Source organism: Pezoporus flaviventris, unplaced genomic scaffold (genome assembly GCF_033815535.1).
Source record: "Pezoporus flaviventris isolate CSIRO_AGI_PZ_B2104156 unplaced genomic scaffold, CSIRO_AGI_Pfla_v1 ptg000031l, whole genome shotgun sequence".
In the NCBI taxonomy this organism is placed as follows: domain Eukaryota; kingdom Metazoa; phylum Chordata; class Aves; order Psittaciformes; family Psittacidae; genus Pezoporus; species Pezoporus flaviventris.
In genome coordinates, this window is record NW_026892579.1 from 3648934 (window position 1) to 3658432 (window position 9499).

The 9499-nt window shown below is 39.1% G+C and overlaps 1 protein-coding gene across 8 annotated transcripts in view; it reads left to right on the forward strand.

Moving 5' to 3' along the window:
• The window catches only part of CEP85L (centrosomal protein 85 like), a 143104-nt gene extending 134015 nt beyond the window's left edge, over positions 1 to 9089 (forward strand). For all 8 annotated transcript variants that reach the window (XM_061460040.1, XM_061460041.1, XM_061460039.1 and 5 more), the window contains 3 exons: positions 2491 to 2598; positions 2937 to 3150; positions 4585 to 9089. In XM_061460040.1, the coding sequence (XP_061316024.1) occupies positions 2491 to 2598; positions 2937 to 3150; positions 4585 to 4748 (486 nt within the window). In that variant the 3' untranslated portion in view covers positions 4749 to 9089. The remainder of the gene's footprint in view (positions 1 to 2490; positions 2599 to 2936; positions 3151 to 4584) is intronic.
• The last annotated feature ends 410 nt before the right edge of the window (positions 9090 to 9499 follow it).

Genomic DNA, 9499 nt, shown 5'->3' on the forward strand with positions numbered 1-9499 from the left:
CAGTGCCACAGACAGAACTAGAGGGACCTTCAGTCTGAACTAGTGTGGCCATTTTTGTTAGTAGATAATTTTAAAAAACTAAAGACTGTTCAACACCACTTACAGGTTCTGCTCATCTGCAAGGACAACAAAGGAAATGCCTGAAGTAGAGCTACTTCCTGCCCTCTCCCTGCCCAGGGTGTTTCCTTTGACGTAGTTCTGGGCCTTCTTTCTTCCTCCCCGTCCTCCAGTTGGAGTGTGAACCTGCGCTTTCTCACACCGCTTATCTTTAGGATGCACATTACTTCAGCTCTTCCTTTTGAGGGGTGCGGTGTGGATGAACTGAGAAGCAGGTCATATGTTTCTTTAAAACAAGTAGTTGTTTCTGGCTTCTGCCTGCTGATTCTTATTATTTATATGAAAAGAGGGGGGGGTACTGTGTATTAAGTGAGTATATTTTAGCACCATTGTCGTACTCGTTGCAGAACTGGAAAAGAAAGTACTTTTTTTTTCTCACTGTTTGTGCAGTGCAGCATTGAATGTGCAGTAGTGAATGCATTGGGAAATTCTGTCAAGGCTGCACACCTCCCGTGAGTGGGAAGGCCATGAAAAACTCTGCTCTGAATTAGTCCTGCCTTGCCTCTTGACAGTTCTAATTCTTTCAGCTGGCAAATCAATTACATAGCTTCTCATCCACCCTCTAGGCCACAAACATGGTAAAGGGCAGGCCTGTACATAGACAATACAGTCCTCAGTACTGGTACCTGAAAGTTCTATTCTTTATAAATCTTAGGAACAACTCCCGCAAGAATAAATTCCACATATTTTCCAAAGCTAAATAGTTTTCCTAAGACCCCCAAACCAGCATTGATCGACAAAGTTTGTTGTAGTTCTGTCAAGAGGGGAGCTTGGTTTTTTTTTTCTGTCTCTGATTAAAGTTACAGAGTCATGGTGCAGTAATTTAAACATACTTTTTACTAAAGAGTTACTTTGATCTTTCTATAGCATTTTATTTAAGCTACCATCTAGAATTCCCCATGGGAGAGCTGTCTGCTTTGGAAGAACTTTTAGGATTGTTCCTACAAATATTCAAGGGAAAAAACAAAAAAACAGAAAACATTCTTCTGGGACAGTGTCATTCCATAAATTGGTTTATGAAATGCTTCTTTTCCTCCCCTCATTATGGTCTATGGTTTCACTCTTTGGAGGGTTACAATCAAAACTGTGCCAGGGTGTACACTGTTGTTACCAGTGCTTCAGCTGTATTTTGAGTGTGATGGGATCGGATTTGTATCTTATAATTGAGATTGGGCAACAGGTTTTACATATCAATGTGCTGAGTTAGAGACGGAGAGGACACTTTGTATGCACTGTGCTAGCACAACGTTGGATTTGTGAGCAATAACATTAACAACAAAAGAGGGTTTTTTTCTTCATGAAATCTGAAAAGATACCTCTGTTTTAAAGCCTCAGGAGTTTATATAATCACTATTCATTGTTATTAATATTCAGATAAGATGGTTTGACTATTCCTCTTTCTACATTTTGCCAGATGACCTTGAAAGACATATATATTGATCTAAAAGCCACTAGAGAAATAAATGCGAGTGCTTTTAACAGCAGACACCTGTGGCCATGCTGAATTCACCCCAAAAGAAAATCTACTTTGGAAATATCTCATGATTTCTTGGTTTCAGCTCTCTAGGCGAAAACTGTGGAATTGACAGCAGTTGATGCCATGCTGCAGTGCTTGTTCATTTGTTGCTGCTTGTGACTGGTCTGGAAGTCAGTCATGGAAAGCTCCAATACTTAAGTACAACAGCATCCTAGAAATTTGCTGTTTACATTACTTAAATAGTAATTATTGTATCTGTTAAAAATGACACTGTAAACTACAAATAAGTTACTTTTTTGTCTGCAGTTGTTTTTTCAACAGAGTTGTGTAGACTCTTTTATCTTGTATGTGAATGTTTTTAAAGATGCTGCTGCTGTGTATCAACTGTCAAAGGCTTTCTTCTCAGCTGTTTAGAAGGTGAATTCTGTATTACAAAAGGTTGAAGGAAGTCCTGCCATAGTCTGTGTTGAAATGAGAGGCAAAATAAAATCTCCAGTTCCAAAGCTGGAATTGCACAGTGAAGCTTAGCTGTCATCAATCTGCTGTTTATTTCAAAGGAAATTTTTTTGTTAAACAATATTGCATGGTTATTTTAGACTTCATGCATTCCATATTAGAGTAAGATTTTGCACACATACAGTTGTCTTGTTTCTAAACAGATGTTACTTATTTAAAGGGTTTTGCTGACACTTGGAATAGCTGTGTTAGTCTGCAGAGAGATGGCAGGGTCCATCTGACTATTACTAGGTGCAACATGATAGAAAATAAAAAAATAAGAATTAATACAAAACAATAAATACATGAAGCATACAAATTTACTATGGATGCTTTTTTGTCAGTGCTTGATATAAAGTACAAAAATTTAAAATCATTACCTGTGTTTTGATTCATTTTAGTCTATGCAAGAGAAGCTTCTGCAAGAAAAGCTGATTGTTCAGAAGATGACAAATGAGCTTGAAGAAAAAGAAAGGAATATAGAGCAGTTAAATAAAGCTCTCTCTGAAGTAAGTAAAAACTCCAGTAACCCAACCCCTCACCACAGCAGCTGGGAAGTGCCTTGTAGAATGGTTATAAAATCCCATGGTAGGGCTTTATGAGCTTAATTACATACTTAACTGTGCTGCAGTGTCTACCATGCAGATGTAACCTTAAGAAGTGAGAATTTCAAGCAATGGTAACATGAAATAGCCATGTAAAAGCTGTCTATCTGCCATTCTTTGAAGGGGTACAGAAATATGGATTACATGCATAGAAATTAAATATTTATTTTTTGTGTGGTTTGGAACAGAAAACTTATGGTGCAGACTAACTTTCCCCTTTTTCCCATTTACTTTTCTTGAAGAACCAAAGACTGATGGAAGAAAACGCCTGCCTGAAGGAGCAGGTGCGGCAGATAGAGCAGTCCAGGCAACCAGTATCTGAGAAGATGCCTATCGCAGACCAGTTGTTCAAGGAAATGTCCAATTGTTTATTTGACTTGAAAGCACTGTGCAGTATTCTTACCCAGAGAGCTCAGGGCAAGGAGCCTAACCTTTCCTTACTGCTGGGAATCAGATGTAAGTGATGTTGGCATTCCAGTGCTTAATAGTGTTTTGACACAAAGGAATAACAGTTTAGCTGAGTAGTGCTTGAACTTGCCAGCTGGACAGGCCAGTGTCCCCCTTTAATGCAACTGGAGCAGCTGGGTGTGAACTGTATGCCTGGAGCACTCTAGAAAAGCTGGGCTTACAGGGCACCTGGGCCATTAAATGCATATAACTACAGAGGTCCTTGCCAAGTCAGGAGAGCTGGTAGCTGGCTCTTCATATGGCCCAGTCATGGATATGTTCACCCATTAGAAAAGAATGGCATGTAGCCAGGTGTCCATCCCTCCCTCCTGAGACACACTGCAGTCACCTGAGGGCTAATGGATGCTTTTTTGTCAAATGCGTTCTGCTCTATCAACTCATTATGCTTGAGGTGAAGCATGTTGTGGCTATATCATGTGGGTTTGTTTTTTTTCAAAGCCTTTGGGGTCAAGTGATAGGAATATACATCCACTGTTGGAACATGTTCATGTCTAGTTTGGGGTAGGGGTGTCTATGTGTGTTAGATAAGTTTAGTGCCAGGCAACTCCATCTCCAGTACTATTAATGGCACATCTTGTATTCAGCACTTACTAAGCTGTTAAACTTAACCAAGGAAATGAGAAGCATACCAGTCAGACAAAGCTTCAGCATAGTGACTTTGTTGGGTCTTTTCTTTTAAGAAGCTTAATAGACAATTACATGGTGTTAACCTGAACGTATCATATTCTGTTGTTTCTGAATGTTAATTAGAATTAACCAGATGGTCCAGTTCAGCAGTGAATCTATCAGCAAGGTAGAAATGTAAAAGTACAGTGTCCTCTGCCACAAGAGCTACTACATACCACATAGACTTACTCATCTGCACTGTAGCCCCCTAAAGTACTGAGGAGTACAGCATATGCCCATCTCAAAGTCCCTGAAGCCATTGTCAGCCAGCAGGAAGAATAGTTTGCAACATGTCTGTAGTGCTGTCATCATCTTACATGGCCTCATTTCCAAAGCCCTCCTATCCCTCTTTTCTAACCGGCGTTAGTAACCTCCAAAATTTCTATGAAATCACAGTATCACAGTATGTTAGAGATTGGAAGGGACCTCGAAAGATCATCTAGTCCAATCCCCCTGCCGGAGCAGGAACACCTAGATAATGTTACACAGGAAATGGCAGTTCTACCCATTTTTTTCACTGCTGTTGAGATCCATCAGACTTCAGAAAAGTGTCTTTCAGAGGAGCACTGATGGGCTCTGAATTGACTTACAAGTTCACATGGTACCATGTTTTATTGGCTTTTTCATCATACTAAAGCCCGGTTTGTCTTGATGTAATTAAAGTGGCCTACCCCTTATGTCAAAGGGGACTGACTAGTTGAAGCATTCACCGAGTACAGTTACTACAGCTTTAACCTTGGGTGTTGTTTCTCGTAGCACTGAGCTGTTCAGCTGAAGAGAATGAAAATTACCACAGCACAGAAACTCTTTCAAAGAAGCTCTTGGATGTTTGTCAATTACGAAAAGATATTGATGAATTAAGGACTATAATGTCGGACCGTTATGCTCAGGATATGGGGGACAATTGCATCACTCAATGACAACATTTCATCTAGTAGTAAATGACTTATTAAATGCTGCTGTGTGACAGGTCTTTGCATTTCTATTAAGGAGCCATATTGGAAGACTGCAAATAACGCCTCATGTGCATCTGTCTGAGGACTGTGCGTATTTAATCTCCAGAATCTGCTGGGGAGGGGAGAGTCATTGTTTGAACAGAGTGGTACAAACTACAAGAAACCTTTTCTCCAAACTACTGAATGTAGGAAGAAGCTGTGAAGAATGATTCAGTTGGACACTGTTTCCTTCATTAGGGTTCATTTTATTAATTTACCTTATTTCTGGAATCGGAGCATCAAAACAGCCCTGCTGCTGCTACTCTCAGTCCTTTCCTTCATCAAAGGTTTGTATGGGATTATCTGTGTTCTGAGAGGAGAGTATCAAAGGACCTGTAGCTGTGTGTGGGGAAGCCAGAGTCTTCTGCAGCTGCACTTCACTCTAGGAACTGCAGTTGGAACAATCTTGGAGCACTACAAAATGTAGTTGCTCTTCAAGTTGCATAAAAAATTTGATACAGGGAAGATGTTGGTTTTAGGAATGGATGTCTAGCTTGTTTGTCCAAAAGCAGAAGACCCAAGTTTTAATTCCTTTATGCAAATGAAATCCATAAGATATAGTGCTTTCAAATTGTTTTAAGCACTTTCACATTGCTGTAAGAAGTTTTGATAATGTGAAGTCTGTGACAAACCCAGAGAAGTTGGAAGGCATGAAAATTCAGCATAGTATGTGGCTGTTGGGGAAAACACCCACTGTACTTTTTGGTGTTTGTACCATACTTACTTTTCCCTTAGGTCATCTCACTTTTAAAATATGGGTGGTCTGTGTTCCATCCCTGAAGGCCTCTCAGGTGGTTGTGAACCACCTCAAACCTTTTTTTTTACCACAGCTACAAAACGAATGTTTGGCACTTGGCAAAATTAGGGCTCAAGACAGAATGTTCCCACTTAGCAGTATTAAGTATTCGGTTATCTGAGGACTGCAAAATTTCCCACATTGTCTGGGAATTCTTTATTTCTCCATTTATGTAGGAAGCAATTATATTTAAACAATTAAGATCATATTCCATAGTTTATTCAGTGAGTGTCACTTGGCAGTGCTGTTTCACTCCTCTGCGACAGATGACATTAAGGCTTCTGATTTCCTGAAACGTTGCTGCAAGTTATGCATGGTGTAAAATAGTATTTAACTGAAGGAAACAAATACCTGCAAAGAGCAAAACCACTCTCAGATCACACTGTGTATGAGCATCAGCTACATAATGTGGTATTAAAAGAAAGTTTCAAATGACTAAGTTTCAAGTCAGTCAACTGACCCATAGTGTGGATAATGGCAGAAATCTCTTAGAATGTTTAGCAATTAGAACCAAGAAAATTCTAGGGCAAGATTTTTATGGCAGAAGTGTTAATATCTTCAGTTTTCTGATTATATTTGTGTTAACAGGAAAAAAAAAAAAGGCATAGCAGTGTAGACCGGCTACCAGTTTTAACTTGGTGATGTTTTGCTTTCTTTTCATTGTTGAACAGTTAATGTTGTTTTTATAATTTAGTGATTTGATTTTTTAGCTATATGGACTTATTTATTTGACAGTTTTCTCTATCCTGAAACATGGACTAATTTGTGAAAAAAAAAAAAAGTGTTGTTATTTATGTTATTGCTACAGGGTATTTTCAGATAGATTAATGTGACTGGTTCAGCGCCTGTGAGCAGTAAAACAGCATCTAGATGAAATCTCAAGTGAAATTGCCTAGTGTGTCTACTTCAGGGTAAAAGAAACCCAGGCCATCTTATTTTAAATTTCTGTGCTCTTTCTGTAGGTTTGAAGGTGTGCTTTTATACTAGAGTGCAAAACTGAAAACAAGGATCTTTCTTTGCACAAATGGGCTTGTACAGTTTCCTGTGCCTCTAACAGTACCGGCTTTTGTGAGTAGGGCCTCGGCTCGTTCCTTAGGTGTAGTTCATTGGTGGTGGTGGCCCTGCAGTGACATTATAGTCTCCAGTTCATGATACCTGTCTCATATCAGAATTCAACAATAGCATTTCAGAGAATAAACTAGAAGTGTTAGGGAGAGAGGCAACACCCAAGTTGCATGTTATTGTTTCCTTACATGGAAATGCTGTACCTATAAAAATTAACAAGCAACGTATTTTAGTAAATTTGGTGGAAATAATGAGTTTAACAGAGCAGTTAGGGAGGAGCACGAGTTTTTTTGAGTCCCTTTGAGCTTTTAAGATGGTACCTTGGCTGGTGTGCCTCCATCGTCCCTCCACTTACATGGTGATACTGTACTGCAGAGTTGAGATCAGTAATTTTAGATTTGCAAAGCACTTCAGGAGCTTTTATGCTCTTCAAGTATTAGTTGGAAAGTCCCTCAGAAAGGAGGACCCATTTTAGTTGTAATACTTTTATTACAGTGCTCTAATCTTGCACTGTCATATTTTTATTATGAACCCTGTAATATTTATGTTGACCTTAAAGCACTTGATTTTAAAAAACCCTGAGTTCATCTGCCTCAGTCAAATTAAAGTAGGGAGAGAAAGGATGGATGTATGAGCCAAAGATGCAGACTACCAACTGACTGTCTACAGTGATCCACTATTTTCCTTTGATTTCTTAAAATTTGGCCTGTTGTAGTAGTAGCAATTATTATATCTGCATCAGTTTATGGATGCCTCTAAATGGAATAAACTTTGTCTAAGATATGCATGGTTGTTGGTTAAAATGTAGTGTGTGTGGTCTCATTCAGCGTATTTAATACAGAGTTGATTAACGAAAGTTAACATTGGAATTGCTTAGATTTAGTCATGACAACTTCTTGCTGTAGCTATTAGACAATCTCAAGGGCTGAAAACCAACTGCTCATGAATGCATACTGTACTCTTCTGGCTGTCAGCAAATTTGTACAGTAATATTCTGCATAGTTTCAGATTGAATTTATACAATCCTTTAAAAGATATTTACAGTAACTACTGTATTCAAGAATGTATTTTGAAAAAGGCTTGGAAAGTAACTGTCTTCAGACAAGCTATAGGTGATGCTATGTATTTACTATATAGTATAGAAGTAACGCGGCTCAGTTGTGTAAGTGTGATTTAGGTTGCTCGCCCCTGCTCTGCAGCTTTGTAGTGTGATAGTTGTGTGAAATTGTGGAGATTGCTGTAACTATGCACTCGGGCTCCAGCATTTGAAACTGCTGGTGGCCATGAAGTCATTATAAGAGCTGAAATTTCGTCCATTTCACTTACAAAGGTTTCCTTCCTTTGCTCTTGTTGCCCACCTTTTGTTTGAAATGAAGGCAGGGGAGGGTTGACATTTCCCTTGCAGGGTAAGAGCACAAGGAAAAGAAGCAAACCCCTTTCTCTGTGACCTGCTGTCCTAGCACAGGCAGCAACGGCAAGCTGCAGTCTCTCTGCAGGGGCATAATTTGCTCCAGTTTTCCTTGTCCTTATCAGTGATGTTATGCAGGGGGAGCTGGAACTATAATTGGGCTCTTCTCATTGATCTGAGAAGTTCTGTCATGAGTGGGAAAAACATCATCTGAACTAATCTGCATTCTTAGACTGCAAACAAATCAGTGGTCATTATCTAAAGGAATGACTTCTTCTCATAGCTCATTAGCAATATTAATTCCACAGCTGCATACCTTTGTGCCTTTTTTTGCCTGAAGTGTATATTCCCTTGAACTTTAGAGGAGTTATTAGGATGCTGATGACTGCACCTTGTTTTCTTCTTACCTGCCGATATTTTGTTCATAAGCTTTTGTAGTCAGAACTCTCGCATGATGTCTAGAAACAGAAGTACTTAAACTGGGTACTAGGTGTACACTTTGAATGTTAGGCTGGTTGCAGTATGCAGCGTGAGCAGGAAACTCCAACCATAATGTGTTCATTTTGCTTATATAAATTGCAGTGTATCATTAGTTCAGTGGGGAGGAGCATCTGGAGCTATCTTTTAAAAGCACAGCTGACATATGTATTGGATCAGTCCCTGAAGACTGGTAGTTTTGTAAATTGGGTTCAGTTTGTGAACCGCTCAGAATACCTCAATATGTAAATAGAGTTGTCATGACTTAATCACAATGTGTTCATTGTAAAAAGTAAAGGAGCCACTGGCTGGCTCAGCTTTAGGCTTGTTGTTCTTGCCTCTTTTTGTAATTTTTTTTAAAGTAGGGTTTACAGCTAGAATTTTGAATGCCAAAGTTCTATTTATTAAATAATAATAAAAGTTTTCATTGTTGATGACTGGTATTTTTCCACTGGAATTTGTTTGTTGATGTTTGGGATTTATATCCACAGAGAAAAAATAAATTTTGTTACAAAACTGATTTCTTCATGTTTCTCATTTGTCCAATAGCTGGCATGTGACAGAAGTGACCAAAGCTGGACTTAAGGGCAGGAGACAAGAAAGTAATCATGAAAGATCTTCAGAAAGTCTTGGGAGCAAAACTACTGTTTCAGTGTAATGAAAGGGTTTTAGAGCAGAGGTCCTTGTAAGGTCCCTGATGCTTTTATAGGGAGTTGTACCTGTTATCCATTTTGGTTGCTGATTAAAGATGTTGCAGGTAGGAGTTTTTAAAAGACTAGTTTGGCACAGCATAATCAGTAGAAGTGTTATGAAAGCAAAGCTGATGAAAGATTCGTCAGCTTTGGAATAACATGGCAGCCCCAAAGCCAGTCACACAGGGCAAGAAATAAAATTGGATGGTGAATTGAAACCAGCAGTGGGCCTGGTACC